The sequence below is a fragment of the Heteronotia binoei genome, chromosome 12 (assembly GCF_032191835.1).
Source record: "Heteronotia binoei isolate CCM8104 ecotype False Entrance Well chromosome 12, APGP_CSIRO_Hbin_v1, whole genome shotgun sequence".
Lineage (NCBI taxonomy): Eukaryota > Metazoa > Chordata > Lepidosauria > Squamata > Gekkonidae > Heteronotia > Heteronotia binoei.
The window spans coordinates 49,617,531-49,635,314 of NC_083234.1; the positions used below are offsets into that span (position 1 = coordinate 49,617,531).

The window sequence follows — 17,784 nt, forward strand, 5'->3', positions numbered from 1 at the left end:
TGTATCTGAAGAGCTGGACAGCACTTTCTAGTGTGAAAGCTTGGCATTCCATGCCTGTAATCTCTCTTTACTCAGCTAATGTCCCTGGTGAGATTTGCTTTACCACCTTTTGCAAGGGTGGGGAGAAGTATGAAAGCCCCCAAAGAAGAGGGTTCCCAACAAAGTTAAACTCTCCCTTAATGGAACACACATTGATACTCAATAAAACTCTCAAAGACAATCTTCTGTTTATTCAAATACAATCTGTAATATCCATCCATATTAACACTAAGCAATCCTGAGCAGGCCTAGAGAACCTCATCCAATCTCCTGATTAATGCCATGCTAGCTAGCTTTCAAGCATATTTCAGCCCTAACAGATGTGTAAGATTAAAGTATTCAAACAAGTTATAAATGCCTTTGTTACAAGAGCTATTAAAATGCAATACAAATCAAGGCCTTGTAGAAAACAACAGTAACATCTGACTCCAGAACAGCTGCTATGCAGTCATAGCAAATAAGGGACACTCTCAGGGTAGCTGATCAAAGCTGTACTGAGTAAATACTAAGATGTTCTTCTGTCATGTGAACATTCACATCTTGGCCCATAAATTATGGCCCCCTCTTGGATTCCAGAGAGAGCAGCACCCATCTTCTATATTTTATAATTCTCAACCAGGTTCCTGCATTTTAATACAGTAGCTTAATGGTAGGAATTGCCACGCATTGGTTTAGGGTGGAAGCTCTCTGCCATCAAACACAATTGCTTTAAATAAATATTCCAGCAAATAAATATTGCACCGCTGTCAGCCTGTGGTCTGGGAGATTTGGAATGTTGCTGTTTTAATGTGAAAAGTCCACCATTAAGAGGTCAGAGCTTCGAGCTCTTGGGGCCTCAGCAATTTCTTTGCAGCAATGATAGTGTTCTTCATCAGCATGGCTACTGTCATGGGGCCAACCCCACCAGGGACTGGAGTGATGTAGCTGGCTTTTTGCTTTACACCTGGAAAAAGGAAAGGGACAGAAAGCAAGGCTAAAGAAAACATCAACATCAAATTATCTAGGTAGGCCATTCACAGTCAGCTAAATTGGAGGAGTCCAGACTAAAAAGAATGACAACAATATGCCCCAAAGCAGCTACAGAGATGTGGCTCTAATTAATAAATTCTTTTAATTGTTTTGCAGAATTTGTTCAGATTCGCAGGTTTCTGGTGTTTGTGGAATTTTCTGTGAAAGACAGTGGTGACCGAACAATTCATATGACAAGTGATTAAGGCTCAGTGTCCAGTAGCAGAGAATAACTGCATGAGAGAGGTAGGGCATAAAGCCTCTTTCCTGGTCTGACCACCGAAAATCTTGCCCAGACTTCCCCCAGATTATGAGTCTAACCCACTTGGAGTATTTTTGGTTCAGAAGCAAGATGCAATAACAATAAAAATGTGTTTCCAAGTTGTTTGCTAAAACTGTAAGTGCTAGAATTTTTTTCAAAAGCGAGTAGGTCTGAGATGCTACGCCTCTCACTTGCACCACCACACTAAAGATGCAGGAAAATCCTAACTAACCCCACGAGCTCCAAACATGGGTATACTTTCACAGCCCTTACATGAATGCAACCCTTTCTACTCTGCTCCAAATGCTTAAGACCTTTGTATTACCACCAACTACAGTCTGAGCAGGGCAGTTCTTTCTGTGGGGCAACATCAGCAAAAGGAAAGGACCTAATACCAAATTACTGATTGTGGTTTCAGTTTTGATTGCTGCAGGTGCAAGCAACATGGTCACCTACAATAGGAATCCCAAGCAGGCATCCTGAACTGTGCTACCAAAACCAAGCTAAGGTGTGACTCACTAATGTAGCCAAGCTAAACTTGTGTTTACAGTATGGTAAGCCAATATCAACAGCTGACTGCAGGAGGTATTTCTGGTAAGACTTTCTAGTAATTTGATATCCTGCCATCTATTCTGAAACAAGGTCACAAGCAGCACTCTGCCTCCATGCTGACTACAGAACTTTGGATTCAAAATCCTCAGCCTACCAGATGCCTTCATACAACAGAGAAACTGAAGGATGAAGTTACAAGGAAGATTGTGATCATTTTTTACAAGATATTAAGTGACTCAATATATTTTGCATCCTTTGCTGCCTTCACAGCCACAACTACTTCAAAGTATACCTGAAATGACAATTACCTATAATCTAAATTGTCAGTCTGATATTCTTGGGATACTGTAAATCCTAATCCCATACCTTCAAAATCCACATCTCCAACCAGCCTGGGTTTGGCAGTAACAGGATCCTGAACTCTGTTTATGCCAACATCAATCACTGCAGCTCCTTCTTTGATCATGTCTGCTGTAATCAGGTTAGGAATACCTGTAATAATGATTTAATAAAACAAAAGTTAATTTAATAAAACAAAAGAAAACTACTGGTACCCACCAACTCTAATGGCTTCAAAGGACAAAGCTCCAGGCTAGTTCCCAGAAGATCTCTGACTGAAGACATCCCAAAGTCCTATCGGTCCTGACAAGGCCAAAGATCCCAGTGGTCCTTCCCAATGTCAGAAGGAGCTTCAAATTGCTGTTTAGAAAAAGCCTGTGAAGTCCCATGGGCAAAAACTCTGGGCATCGGAACCCTTCCAGGATTACTCTCCATCCTCAATGAAAGGTGGATTCCACAAGAGTCCCCAACTTCTGGCCTCTTCCTGAAGTACAAGCTTCTTACCTGCAGCTGCAACCACAATGTCAGCAAGAATTGTATGCTGCTTGAGCTGTTCCTTTGGGGTGTAGCGGTGAGAGATGGTTACTGTTGCATCCCCTGAAAAATGAAGTTCCCAGTGAGAACACCATTCAATTTCCTTACAATTTAGCTCATGTTAAGGAAGAGCATCTGAAGACTCAAGTAACTGATGCTCAGGCAGTTGGCAGCTGAGCGACAACAGGGAGGGGAGGGAAGCCCCCACCAACCCCCAAAAAACTTCACCTAAGGCAGCATTCTCCACCAGCAGTTTACTGCCGGGCCTATTGCTGAATGCGCCCCTCTTAGATTGTATTTTAATGATTTCTAGCTTTTGCCACTAAGGTGATCCAGGACAATATGTCAACATTCCCCTCATGTCAATTTTGAAAAAAAGGACAACGAACAGTTCCACCACTGCAAGGACTGGGCTGGTTACTCAAGGGCAGAAGTCTGGTCATGTTGCCTTGAGAAATGCTACACTCTATACACAACAAAATTAACCGCAAAGGACATATACTTTGAGGAATGAAAGATGTTAATGCTGAGATTTCCTCAGGAGAAAACTCAGGAATAAAAGCGGCACTGGTACACACACACCTCTGAACTTTCCACACAACAAGCCAGTGTCCTAAGAAGGAGCACTGACTTCAGGCTTTTCCAGTACCAGCCATCAGGGAAATTGACAATAATATTGTGGATGACAAAAACCTAACAGGAGGTCCAGATCTGGATAGACCAGGCAGATCTCATCAGATCTCAGAAGCTAAACAGGGTTGACTCTGGCAAGTGCTTGGATGGAAGACCTCCTTGGAATACCAGAAGCTGGGAAGGCAGGGGCAGGCTTTATTCAGCCACCATTCTGAATATCCTTCATGCCCCCAGTAGAGGTCAGTCACCAGAGGTTGCCATGACTTCTAGGTGCACGCCCACTCACACACATGCACATAATACAAAAATACAAAAAAAGTTTTAATACACATCCAAACAATATGAAGGGTTGCCAAAGCTGCCTTGAATTACAAGCAAGGGACCAAATATAGTGGGGGGTGGGAGTAAGCGGATGTACTGGAAAGAGCACACAGACCACTGTCTATCTTTACTGAAGATGGAGGGGCTCAGCATACACACCCCTGGGCACAATACAGATACTGAACAAGGAAAATCTGACTCTTGAGCAGCAAAGTGATCTGAGTTTCCTTCTGTCTGGTAAACCAGCCAGGTCTGGAGATGGAGCTTACCTCCAGGACGCTCGTGCCTGCCATCGGTATGCAGAAGCATCGCAATAGGCATGCCAACATTCTTCGATCGGCCAGCAACAACAACGTTCTTGCCCAGGGTCGGGATTCCTGCCATGCAGAAAACACACACAAACAATGAGGTTTTGTTGTGCTTTTAAGTGCCTGCCCCTAGATACACAAAGGATTGGTGCAAGACTCCTACCCGTTCTCTTGATGATCTCCCACACGCCCCAAGGTGTTGCAGGCAGCATGGAGTATTGGTCCAGACACATCCGGCCCACGTTAACTACATGGAAACCATCCACGTCTTTTTCAGGGTTTACAGCGTTGCAGACCTTTCGTTCATCAATATGTTCTAAGGGAGAGAAGAGACAATTAGTGGTTAGGATTCCATATGTGTAGTCCTAGCAAGAGCTACACTTGCAGAGTATGGGTGATTGGAAGTGAAAGCAGATATTGACCCACATGTCTAAATGCTTCATCAAATAGACAGCCGTTCAGACACAACCCCCACAGATAACACAGATAACATAAAGCAAGACTGACACTGTGCACTGGCAAACGGGTGATACAGGCTACTGTATAGAAGAGTTACTGTGCATCACAGGATGCAAGAGCATGATCTAGGCAGCAGATGGGCCACTCAGCTAGCTGCACACAAGGCTAGGTTTATTACAGCCTTCTGATTCAATGCACACATTTCAAAGACCCAACTGTTCTAATGGAGCCATGTGAAAAGCTCCTCCCAAAGTTTACTCACCAGGTAAAGGGAGCTGCACTAGTAGACCATCTACATTGGTGTCATCATTTAGCTTCACAATTAAATCAAGCAATTCATCTTCTGTGATGGACGCTGGTTTCAGGATTGTTTCGCTACTGATTCCTACAACAAGCAAGACAAGAATGTCAAAAGGAAATTTTAAATTTGATGACCAAGTTTCAAAGAGCACGCCATAAGGAATACTAACTAGCAAAATGAGAGAGGGCTGGGTGCTGTTGAAGACAGACTGTAAAGTCCTTTTCTCGGCCATTAGGTGCTTTTGGGCTCATTGAAGGATACTAGCCTTGCATGAACGGAAGCTCCTGGCACCAAAGGAACACATTCTGCAATGGATGACCACCTCTACCATGGAGAAGAGTGCAGTGCAAGCAGAAGCAAGGCTTCAGATCCAAGCCCAAGTGAACCAACTTTGAGTTTCCTATCTTTTAAAGATGTATGCTTAAAAGTTTGTTGGACACAGAAACCAGATTGTTAGGACCAAATAGCTATTTCATTTAGTTTTTCATGTACATTGCAATTAAGCAGACATGGGGCCTCCATTTTCCACTTCTAATTAGTAAGAGCATTTTGTAAACCTGAAAGCTGTGCAATGAAATCACTAGCACTAACCAAAGGGAAGCCACAGATTTGGGAGTCACTCAGCTGTGCACAAAAATGTTTTGCACGTTCCTTAGAATATGCAAGGTCCACAGTTCCCAAATCAAGCTGTAGGAACTGAAGGCAGTGAAGATCCAGTAACTGCAATATGACTCCAGAAACTGAAGCCTCCAGTGCCTGCCAAGCATACCAAGCCCTGGGGTCTTTCTGGACTTAAGCGGTCACCGTATCCTTTTACATTTTCATCTTGAAAAAGTTACATCTCTGAATGGATTTGAACATTGACCAGCAGGGCAACTGCTGCATGGTGCAGTAGCAGCCAGGATGGCACCCCTGAGCAGTCAACAGCTTTGACAGAAGATCAGCAATCCAAGATTTTTCAAGTATTTAGATCTTGTTACTGCTATGGAGAGCAGCAGAAAGTACTCAAGGCCAAATCTGCTGTACTTTCCAAGCTTCCTCCTTTTCAAGCTTTTAGCCTCCCCATCCTATTTCAGGCTGCAAAAGAATCACTGACATCCAAGTCATACAAATACTAAGCAGTCAGAAAGCACCAAGGATATTATGCGTGCAAGAAGGCTGGGGATGAGGCAGCCAAAGCTTTAGAGGAAGGTCAAGTTGGACTGAAGGGTCTATGTTGTTCCAAGTCCTCAGGAAGCACATCAGGCAACTGAAGGCCAAGTGTCTACAGAGCAGATGCTCCAGGGTACAATATCCCATCCTAGACTGCAGAAGTCTAGCAAGGGGCAGGTGGGGAAGCTATAATTGCTTCAGGCTGGCAGACAAAGAAGGCAAAGAGAGGTGTGGTGACTTCCAAGAGCCCTTTCCCCCAAAATATAATTCTGCTGAGATGCTGCTTATGCCCCCAGGAGAGCAAAAGGACATACCAACATCAGCTGCTGCTTTGGTCTTGTTCAGAACATACGAGTGGCTTGCAGGATTTTCACCAACAAGAACTACACTGAGGTGAGGCCTTCTATTGCCCGCTGCGACCCACTGCTCCACTTCGTGGCGGGCTTCTTGTCTAATCTGCCGTGCCAGCTTCCTCCCGGAAATGACAACAGCTTCATTCCTGCACAAAAGAGAGTTTTTACAGCTTTCTGTCCCCAAATCCAAGTTACAGCTTGGTCTGGCTGCCTTAGTGGCATACTAGCACCTCTTCAAGAACATCTCCAGGCCAGCTTGCCCAGAATTAAACCAAATACAGAAGCATCAGGTCTCATGAGAGGCAGCATCTCATAGAAGTGAAGGACATATGAAGTCAGAGCACACTCTGTTCAACAATTGCTAGCATACTTAAATAAGTATCCCAAGGGGCCAAAGAACCTTCAGGCACCAGGACTGGTTCAAGGAGGCCATTCTTAATGCAAATTCTGGAATTGATGCAGAGCATGCTAACAGTCAAAATAAATCAGAAAAGAGACCACATGTTTGTTTTGTTTGATGGATATTTATGTCTAGAAATGCACACCTGAGAGCTTAGCCAACCATGTTTCTCAGGATCAGGCTTGCTGCTGTGCTTTTTCAGACACACACCCTTTAAATTTTGCAGTGAAGACGCAGCCCATCTGCAGATAAACCACAAAGGACCTCTCTTCTGTATTGTGTGAAGAAGCCCCCAGAGCAATTAGACCTTGCTTCTCTCACTGCCCATAACAGCCTTTAAATAACAGAAAGCATCACTCAGCAAAGCACACAAGTGCAATGGTTCACACTATTCGCCACAACTGCCACTGCTTAAAATCTACCAGGTTCATTATTGCTTGAACAATTAAATTTCAGCTTTGTTGATTTTTGTTTAGTTTACTTTTGAAAGAGTGCACTCAGTTGGCAAAAAATAAACACTCACAGATTAGATGCAGTTCAACACCATACCAGGATCAAGCAATAAAAAGGGGGGAGGAGGGAGATGCAGCCTTGCATTAAATAGTTGCATGTTCTTCATACTATGAAATCAAAACTACCACCATACTTTAAGCTTTTTCAGGTATTTCTTTAGCCAAATGTAACAAAACTTTGTTTCACAGAAAGCAGATGCAGCAGCAGCAGCTTAAAACCCGTTCCTGGCACAGGAGAACTGCAACTAGTTTTCAGAACCACACTGTCATCACACACTCTAGCATGCTGCAGGTCCGCAAACGATAAAGTTACGAAGGCAAGAACAGATAAAGGAAGAAACATTTCTCAGGCTGTTCTCTTGCTATGCCTCCCACACTAGCTGCTTGCATTCAGCCCTGCCTCTTTGCTTCTAATTCAAGGCCATGAAAGCCTTTCACAAACAAGTTCAACTGACTTGCGACATTGTAAAACAATACACTAAACTGTTTTCAAAAGGAGATGTGATACAGCCCATGCAAAGCAGTGCCACATGGCACATGCTAGGGATCTGTAGGCCTTTTGGTGGTATGCTAATGAAATATGCAGATATTTCTCATAAGCTGCACAAAAGTCTAAACTTGCACAGAAAAGATAGAGAAGCTCTTGATAATTAAAGGAGGTCTGAGTAGCTTTCTGCAGAAGGCTACAGTGCATGTACTACTTGGTAAGAAGCATACCATTCCATAACTGTATTTAGACAGAGGGGTGGTATTTTAGCAGCAGCAAATTTACAGCTTCCGAGATTTTTCTTCTTCTTCTCACCCAAGGTAGCTTGCAGTAACCAATAGTTTTGAGAGAAAAAGTAGCTGAAATCACCCACCCACGGTAAGCTCCAAATCATTTGGGCTGGCCTTCAAATCAGCAGCCTCCCCGAGCCTATTACAGACTCCAGAACTATCACTGCCAGGATTAGAGCAAAAGGAAATAGGAGTTGGGTGCCATCTCTATACTGATGCGATGCCAAGCCCCTGGATGACCTCTCCCAGGGCTGCATGAAGGAAACCAAGGGAAAGGGCACCCCTGCAGAATTCTCCCAGCATAAGTGCACAACCGCAGGTCACAGCAGTGATCCCCTATCGCCACCTCCTAGGAACCACCTGCCAGGTAGGAAAATATATAGTGCCTCCTACTCCCAAATATTTTAGACATTCCATTAGAACAGGATGAATAATGATATACAAAGGAGGCAAGAAGAACCAGAGAGCCCACAATGCGATTCTAGCAAAGGTCAACCTGGACAGCCATTCTGGCTTCAGACTCCAAAGCTTGACCGAAATGGCTATCTAGATAATCCAGTGTTATGCAAGGAACTAGGTTTCGATGCACTTCACTTCCACTAAACCCCCAAACAAAAGCGAACCAAGAAGGCGCTTGAACCCCATGGCTTCCACTCCCCTAGTTGATGCTTGTCTTGCAGACCACGGTCAGAGAGAGCTCAGGGCAAACGCCCAGCCCTGCCCGTTTTCCCACGTACCACCCCGAAACATCCCTGCACCGCTGCTGAAAAGCAGCCAGGGCTCGTCCTGGGGTTGGCTGGAGGCGGCAAGAGACGCTACTCCACGCAAGCGAGCGAGGCGATTTCATCAGCCTGCAGGTAAGCAAACAACCGCTGGGGGGAGTCTGTCCCATTCATTCCCATCAGAGCGAAGCACGGGGGACAGATGCCGTCCTCCCGCCACATTGGCGAAGCCGCGGCCACCAAAAGACTCCCGAAAGCCCCCAGCTGGCCCCTCCAGCCCCACACAACTCAGACTCCCCACAGATACGAAAGCCCCCAGCTGGCCCCTCCAGACTCCCCACAGACACACGGAGAGAAGAGAGAGAGAGAGAGAACGAACACCGGGAGGATAGAGCCGCCCACCTACACCACGCCCTCCTGCGCAGTTCATCGGCCAGACTGCTCCCGAAGGAGGAGGCTCCACTGGGACTCGTCACAAGTGCAGAAGACTCCCCGTTCCCCCTCCCTGCCATACCTAGACGCGGTGAGGTGAAGCCGGCGGGCCCCCTGCCGGAGATGACAGCTACAGCCTCGGCCCGACGAAGTTCCTGGGGTGGCTTGACCTAGAAGACGAAGGAGCAAACGGGGAGCAACCGTGGTTGCCATAGCATCAATTACCGGAGTGTTGGGTGGAAGGAAGTCTCTGGCCAAGGTGAAGCTCCGCGCTGCCTTAAAAAACCTCCGCCACCCCGCCCGTCTCTCAAGCCGGGTGCGACACCATTGGCTAGAAGAGAGAGTGACGCACCGGTACCGCTCGGATTGGCCAACGGCAGCAAGTGACGCAAACACCTTCCGGAAGGCGAGGCGAGGGTGGTGGGTAAAGATTGACGTGAGAGGGCGGGGCTGAATGCTCATCCTACATTTTGATTGGTAAAGAAGGGTCAGGAAGGCGCGGGAGGAAGGGGGTAAGGCTGGTAGCAGCATCAGCGGGGTTGTGCGCTTGTGGTGCTGCTGCTGCTGCTGCTGGGTCTTGCAGTAGAAAAAGGAATTAGAAGTTTCGTTCTCTGTATTGTGCCTGCAACTGAGGTTTCATCCGCACGTGTAGAGAGGAACAAGGAGGAGGGAGAGGAGAGCTGCAGTTTCTACAACGGAATGTTGTCTTCTGTGTGTTTTTTCTTCACATCCCCTTGCAAGTAGAAAGGCAGTTCCTCAAGCAACAAAGGGTGCTAGTTTACACTGTGTGTTTAATGAGGAGGAACAACCAGTGCTGGAATCCATCATCACCCACTGTATGAAGGTCTGTCAGTGACTACTAGCTGTGGTGACTGAGGGGAACCTCCACATTCAGATGCGCCAACCTCTGAATCCCAAAGCCAGGAAGCAACATCAGGGGAAGGCCTCAGCCTCTCTGCTTTCCTGTTGGCCCTCCAGAGGAAATGATTGGCCACTGGGAGGCAGGATGCTGGGCTAGATGGACCGCTGGTCTGATCCAGCAGGGCTCGTCTGGTGTTCTTATGGTGTTGTCTTTTCTATCAGCTCATTTACCATTATGTGTCAATCAGGTCTGAACCTGAGCTGGTGAGTCACAGCTTTTGCAGGGGACCATGCCCCAGAGGATGAGAATACAGGTGTTTCCAACATCCATGGTATTTTAGGGTGTGACAGAAGTACCCCTTCCCTCAAACAGTGAAGAAAATGTTGAAGCTAGGCTGATGTTGGGGCATTTTAACCCATTTTAATTTTGCCATCCTATGTGCTTTGCCCCATGTTTTCCTTGCAATAGCCCTTGGAGGCAGGCTAGGCTGAGAGGGAGGGGGGCAAGATCACACAATGAACGTCATTACTTAGTGAGGATTTGAATCCAACTTTCACTCATTCAAGGACAGCATGTTCAGCTGTGGTCCATGGCTATCTCTTATTTTACACAAGGGAAGAAATGCTGCCTTATCCTGAGATAGCAGAGGTCAACAATGGAGACAAAAGACACAGTCCTAAGCAAGGAGATTTCTGCACACCCATTAGAGAAAGAAGTGTGCCTTAGCGGAATGCTCTCTGAGAGAATACACACACTCCTTGCAAAGTGATTCTAGACTCTTTGTGGCAGAGCCTCTGACCTTAGTATTGCTTGCTTCTAAAAAAAAAGTTTAGAATCTGCACACCATGATTTGTGTTAAATGAAATAAGTTGTATCATAACATAAGGGAAGCCATGTTAGATCAGGCCAATGGCCCATCCAGTCCAACACTCTGTGTCACACAGTGGCAAAAAAATTTTATAATTAGCCACACTGGCTAATTTTATAATTAGCCACACTGTGGCTAATAGCCACTGATGGACCTCTGCTCCATATTTTTATCTAAACCCCTCATGAAGGTGGCTATGCTTGTGGCCGCCACCACCTCCTGTGGCAGTGAATTCCACATGTTAATCACCCTTTGGGTGAAGAAGTACTTCCTTTTATCCGTTTTAACCTGTTTGCTCAGCAATTTCATCGAATGCCCATGAGTTCTTGTATTGTGAGAAAGGGAGAAAACTACTTCTTTCTCTGCTTTCTCCATCCCATGCATTATCTTGTAAACCTCTATCATGTCACCCCGCAGTCGACATTTCTCCAAGCTAAAGAGTCTCAAGCGTTTCAACCTTTCTTCATAGGGAAAGTGTTCCAGCCTTTTAATCATTCTAGTTGCCCTTTTCTGGACTTTCTCCAATGCTATAATATCCTTTTTGAGGTGCAGCGACCAGAACTGCACACAGTACTCCAAATGAAACCGCACCATCGATTTATACAGGGGCATTATGATACTGGCTGATTTGTTTTCAGTTCCCTTCCTAATAATTACCAGCATGGTGTTGGCCTTTTTTATTGCAAACACACACTGTCTTGACATTTTCAGTGAGTTATCTATCATGACCCCAAGATCTCTCTCTTGGTCAGTCTCTGCCAGTTCACACCCCATCAACTTGTATTTGTAGCTGTATTTGTATCATTCACTGGGGGGATAATTTCACACACAAAATGTATCTGATTATATGATAGCAACCTTGAAAGAGCTGGCCTTTCTTTGTAGCTATAACAGTTGTGTGCCTTGTCATGACAAAAATGTATCTTTGAGCGGATATTTCATGTAAGTTTTGCTGAAGATAAATGTAAGCATCCAGTACAAAGCAGTCCATCTTATTCTCAAGTACTGACCTTCTTTAACACCAGTTACCCTATGGGAACCAACCAGCATTTTATATATTGTTGGATGTGACCATGCTTACGTGTTAATGGGTTCTTTGCCAAGTCCTCTGGGTCACTCCCATTCTTGCTCGGAGGATGTTAAAAATATCCAGCAAGTTCATAAGAGGTCAGTATGGTTGCCAAACTATCACTCCCCTCATCTGTGCCATTAAAGGTCTCCTATACATCAAATTGAGAAATCCTTGAATATTGCTAAAAGGAGGCAATTAAAATTTATTTATTATTACCTTAAATTTCTATCCCAGCCTCTCTGCAAATGGACTCAGGACGGCTAACAGTCAGTTCAGAGGTTTATATTTACAATTTAAAACCAATAAAATACAGTTACAATTAAAATCATTCCATGGTGCTGTGCAATCCAGCAATCCTCTGCCTACTTAAGCCAGTGCAATCCAATGTTACTATCAAGCCTCCATTTTTGTTGGCTTTCTATTTTCCCTCCATCTAAGTTATAAAACCGGTTCTTTCCTACCAGTTGCACAAGGGCCCAAATTCTATTGAAGGCATCCAACAGAAGAAGAGACTATGGAGGAGGTGACATTCAGTGTTACTCTGTCAAGGAAGAGGCTGGAAATAACTGCAGACAGAGTATCCAGAACAAAATAGTTCCTGCTGCAGATATCACCGTCAGACCATTACCAGCAGAAGCCAAAGTTTCCTTTGTTGATTTCACAAGGTCTAATGCTGGAATCAGCATTTGACTCCATGGACCAGATGTATCAGCAGCTTTTATTACACAGCATCTGAATGCAAGAACACACCAAAAGTATTTTAAGGAATGAAAGCCACACTTAATGTTTGAATAAATATTTTCCTTGCAGCCAATGAAAAATGTACTGTTATTCCCCAGACCAATTGTATCTACAAAGACCTAATTTCTTCCACAGCAGCCTGCTATTGAGCCAGTAGCCTCTGTTCAGGACCTGCATGTGCTCAGCTTCTCCTGGCCGAGACATGCTCAGCCAACCACATTTCACCTCTTCCTATGACTGCAACCCTAAAACCTTACTAAGCAAGAGTGCCATCTTGAGCATGTGGGATCCTGGACACCTGAGATTTACATTAGAATAACCCATTCATTTCCATTCCACATTGGACTATCCTGCCAGACTTAAATCCTTTTGGACAAAGGACAATCCAATCTGAGCCAGACCACCAATTTGTCATATAACTTCAAAGCCATTACTAGTTCTTTGAAGGGGTTGATTGGCTTCTGATTGGTAACAGTAGCTTCTGACATCAGAGATGAGGTTTTGCCTGGGATTTGGAAAATCTTAGAAAGGAGGCTGGCTTAGGTTTAATTCCATTGACCTTAAATGTCTGGACTTTTGGGACTTCCCCTTGTCTTCAGTAGAAACTGGGGTCCACAGAAGGCTGGATAGACATTAAGCCCCCCCCCCCCCGCCAGTATCTTGTAACTACAAGGAATTCTGTGCTCTGAAGAACCACCTACAACCTAGGTAAAGTATACAGGGCTCAGCTAATTCAACTGAATTGTTTTTATTTTGGAATTAGGTTGCCATGTTCTTGTGTGAGTTTTTTCCTCTGTATTTTGCTCTGCCTTTTAAAAATGCACAGCCCCCTCTCTTTAATTTTCTCCCCCCCCCCCCCTTTCATATAATAAACCATTTTTATAAAGACTTTTGTTGGGCTTTGCTTAGTACAGTCTATTTCTCTGGGATATTTCTCTGAATCTCTTCCCTATGTTGGTTAGAAGGTATTTTGTAGGGTTTCTACCCTGTCACTTCATTATTGCTGTAGCAGTGTGCTAGGATGCCTTCTCATTGGGTCAGTCTAGGTGTTCTCAGGTGTACCTGATTGCTTGTGGCTGATTACCAGGATACTTTTCAGAGTTTTCCAGCAAGGAAAGGCACCTTTCTTCCCCTTCCTTCCAGAACAAGGTCTTCGTACCACTTCCTCAACCATGGTGTCAGCCATCAGAGTGGATATTTGCAAAGTCTTCTCTCTAACTCAGCCTGTGGGTTATGTTGGAGATTGATGGTGTTGAAAAAATTACTTGTTAGTTGAATTAGTCTATATTTTCATTAGTCAAGTTTAGGATTAGGTTGGTATATCATATTTACAATTGGTACACACTCCACATTTCATTCTATTGTGCTGAGTTAGGTCATTAAGATTTTCTTTGTATTTTGTTTATTTATTCTGTTAGCCTGTTTTGATTTAGGTGGATAAGTGAATTAAGTAGATATGTTGGGGATTTGAATGATGTTTGAATTTAACTATTTTTCTGAATTAACTAGGCAAAGCCATCTGCCTGGTGGGTGACTAGATGGAACAATGCTTAAATGTTTTGTTGATTTTCCTAGCACAGAAAGGCCTTTGTGGTAGAGAAGGAGAAGAACCATGTCTTGCCAAGAGAACACATTCCAAAAAACAGACATCCCAGGCACAGACATTTTTTCATATCCAAGGTTCTTCCTTCAGCAATTTGGTTAAGCACCTATTAGATCAGCAGGATGATCGCTGAAGTGAGAAAATGTTATGGAAAACACCTCTCGTCTTGCATATATCTCAAATTTCATTATAAATTCCATTAGGAAGATTTCTGAAAGCTGTACCCCATATCATCCCACAATTTAAGTCAGGAAGAATGTAAGACCCTGGATTTACTAGGGAAAGAGAGTCACTACAGCTGGAGTCTAGAAGAATCTCCCCCCCACACAGAAATTGCAACCTCTGGAATTTTCCAAAATGCTTCCTAAAAACAGAGGCTCAAGACTCAGTCCCCAAAACCCACTGGAACTTTTCTCTCTCAGCCCCCAGTTTCACCCATTTAAAAGCTGTGGCTCAGAAATCTTTAAAAGTTATTGCCTTCCCACCCAGCCTAGGCATGTTATTGTAGATAGCAGCTAGCTCCCCAGTTAGGACACTATAAAGGGAGAACATGTAATCTGCCTCTGCAATCCCCCATTGCATAGCGGCTTTCTCAAAAGTTGAAATATATACTGAGGGGTCTTCCCCCTCAAATGGAACAAAATCTTTGGGGATAACTTTTATTTTCCTGCTTTTCTCAGCCTGCAGATTCATCATCTCAAGGTCATGTTTCCCCTGCTCCTTCCAGAGCTTCTCCTGCTTCTTCTCCCTTCTCACCTGCAGCTTTTCTTCCCTCTCAAACCTGCAGGCCTCCCTCTCCTCCTTCTGCAGCTTCTTTTGCATCTTCAGTTGCTGAATCTCTTATCTCCTTTTCTGCCTGCAAATGCCAACTTCTCTAACTCCTTGAGCCAGACCTTGTCCTGCTTGCTTGGGTGCTCAATTACAGCTGCCCCATTGACTTGCCACAGCTTAGCAGAAAAGCCTTTATCTTATAGCAGTCCAGTTCTCTGCTGCTTCTGGCATTCCTCTTGCAGCTCCTGCTTTGTCATCTTAAGTATTCTCACTTTCTCTGCTAACTCCATCCTGGCTAGTCTGATCTGACCTTACTCTGGTTGACCTAGGAAAAAAACCCAAAACTTTCATTGCTCTCTCTGTGCATGCACATGCCAAATTCACAATCCCTGACCAATCAAGTTCTTTGTTTGTCCTTATCCTACCATGCCACCAAAGGCACTTGCCCACTGACTGCTTCCCCCCAGGCACTCCTTTTAAAAAAGTGTGTCCAAGATGGTGTGAAGACTAACAGCACCAAAAGTTATGAAATATTTATTAAAAAGAAAATGTTCACAAGCATACTTTTAGCATAGCACCAGACCAAGCATGAGATTTAAAAGAAATGGGTAAAACGCAATTCCTCTGTTCCTCTCTTTATACATGCCCTATCAGGTGTTAAAATATAGGACAGGCTCTTTAGCTGAGGAAGTTACACATCTCTATAGAGTTTAATTACCTTGATGCTTTTTTCCAGCTTTTCAGGCCAATACATGGTTAATGGCCATCTCCTCCATACCTCAGTTACAAGTTCTGTCTGCTCTGGTGGACCCAGTACAAAAAAGAGCTACCTCTTTGCTCCCCTGAGTTTTATCACCTCTTTCCTCCACCCACTGGCCAGGTCAGAGAAGCTTTTCCTGAAGTCTCCAGAATTTCCTTCCTGAAGTCTCTCTAGTATCTCTGTTTGTAGCCTGTTCTCTGTCCAGAGGGTGGGGTGGGGGGTGGGGGGGACTTTGCAAACTCAGAGTGAAGGTTTTGCTCATTTTCAAACCTCTGGAGACAAAAAATGCATTTCTTCATAGGAGGTGAGGTTTTCAGTTGAGTATTATGTATGGAAAGTTTCAGTTTAAATAATAAAAAATACAAGACTCTCAACTGTGACCTAGCAGCTGCAATCTTTCCCCAAGACATTTAAAACTATCTAACTGAACCAATCTACAATAAATAAATACTAAAGTGAGATTTTTGCCTCAGGTTTTTCCTCAGTATGTTTACCTCAGGTTAGGAGGTTTACTGGACCTACACAAATGCAGGTTCCCTCAAAAGTGTAGTTTTCCTCTCACCTCACAGGCTCTGGTTCTCAAGAACCACTCAGGTAGATTTGATGCACCTGGTTTTTACCAGGGTGCCTCATGGCACAGAGTGTTAAAGCTGCAGTACTGCAGTCCTAAGCTCTGCTCGCGACCTGAGTTCAATCCCCAGCGGAAGCTGGGTTTTCAGGTAGCTGGCTCGAGGTTGACTCAGCCTTTCATCCTTCCAAGGTCAGTAAAATGAGTACCCAGCTTGCTGGGGGGAAAGTGTAGATGACTGGGGAAGGCAAACCACCCCATAAAAAGTCTGCTGTGAAAATGTTGCGAAAGCAACATCACCCCAGAATCGGAAATGACTGATGCTTGCACAGGGGACCTTTCCTTTCCTTATTTATTACCTAAAAATAAGCTTTTCTCCCCAGATCTTACCTGAAAGTCAAATTAAAATCCTGGTTAAACCAGCAATCTTATTCAGAGCTGCAGATCTCTATCTGAGGGAAGGCACTTTTCTCTCTCTCTTTTTAAAACTGAGGCTTGCTTACTTAGTCCCATCCAGTGGCATTCCATGGACTCTAATTGGCTGACAATCATTTGGGTTTGCTGAGGCTAAAAATCACAAGGATTCATTCAGAGTCCTGGATGAGAGATAGGACTTAGGGAGTCAGTTTGGTGTAATGGTTAAGTGCATGGACTCTTTTCTGGGAGAGCCGGGTTTGATTCTCCACTCCTCCACTTGCAGCTGCTGGAATGGCCTTGGGTCAGCCATAGCTTTTGTAGGAGTTGTCCTTGAAAGGAGATTCAGAGTATAGGGTGGGATATAAATCCAATATCATCATAACTACAACATTCAGCTACAGAGATTGCAGATTTCCCCTGGAGGAAATGGCAGCTTTGGAGGGAGGACTCTGGCATCATAGATCCAAGTGGGCAGCCGTCTTGGTCTAAAGAAACAGAATAAAGTTGGAGTCCAGTAGCACCTTTAAGACCATTGAGAATGTGCCCTTTCAAGGCTCTGTTCCCAAATCTCCAGAAATTTCCCAACCCAGTGTTGGGAACTCTTCCTGTCAATGCTCCCATGAAGTTTTCACACCCTGGTCAATCCCCTGAGGGTCAGGTTGCCATTTTTTAAAAAGCCCTTCTCTGGTGAGGTACTCTTTTCCAACCTCAAGGGAGGTTGGGGGGGAGGGAGAGAAACCACACTCCCAAAATGTAGATAGCAAAAGGGAGGACAGTTTGGCTTTAAGAGCTTCTGGAAGGAGATCACCTTTGATTTGAGTCCCCTTTCTTCCAGCTACTGCTTCTGAGGCCAGAGAAATAATACACTTTCCCATGGTCTAATATGTGTGGCTTCCAAAGTTACTTTGGTAATTTAATAGAGCCAGTTTGGTGTAGTGGTTAACTGCATGGACTGTTATCTGGGAGAACTGGGTTTGATTCCCCACTCCCACATGCACCTGCTGATGCGACCTTGAGT

At 44.5% G+C, this 17,784-nt stretch overlaps 1 protein-coding gene and 1 long non-coding RNA gene across 2 annotated transcripts; both read right to left on the minus strand.

The window, feature by feature from the left end:
• Nucleotides 1–210: 210 nt before the first annotated feature.
• MTHFD2 (methylenetetrahydrofolate dehydrogenase (NADP+ dependent) 2, methenyltetrahydrofolate cyclohydrolase) lies at nt 211–9,499 on the minus strand. Its single transcript, XM_060251544.1, has 8 exons — nt 9,187–9,499; nt 6,223–6,407; nt 4,718–4,840; nt 4,160–4,312; nt 3,958–4,065; nt 2,705–2,797; nt 2,228–2,353; nt 211–982 (listed from the first exon to the last, which is right to left on the minus strand). Exons 1-8 carry the CDS (start codon nt 9,315–9,317, stop codon nt 843–845), a joined length of 1,059 nt encoding a protein of 352 aa, XP_060107527.1. The 5' UTR covers nt 9,318–9,499; the 3' UTR covers nt 211–842.
• Nucleotides 9,500–12,172: 2,673 nt separating this feature from the next.
• Nucleotides 12,173–16,893, minus strand: LOC132580606 (uncharacterized). Its single transcript, XR_009556069.1, has 3 exons — nt 16,740–16,893; nt 13,710–13,871; nt 12,173–12,638 (listed from the first exon to the last, which is right to left on the minus strand). It is a non-coding gene; the product is annotated as an uncharacterized LOC132580606 (long non-coding RNA).
• Between the last annotated feature and the right edge of the window lie 891 nt (nt 16,894–17,784).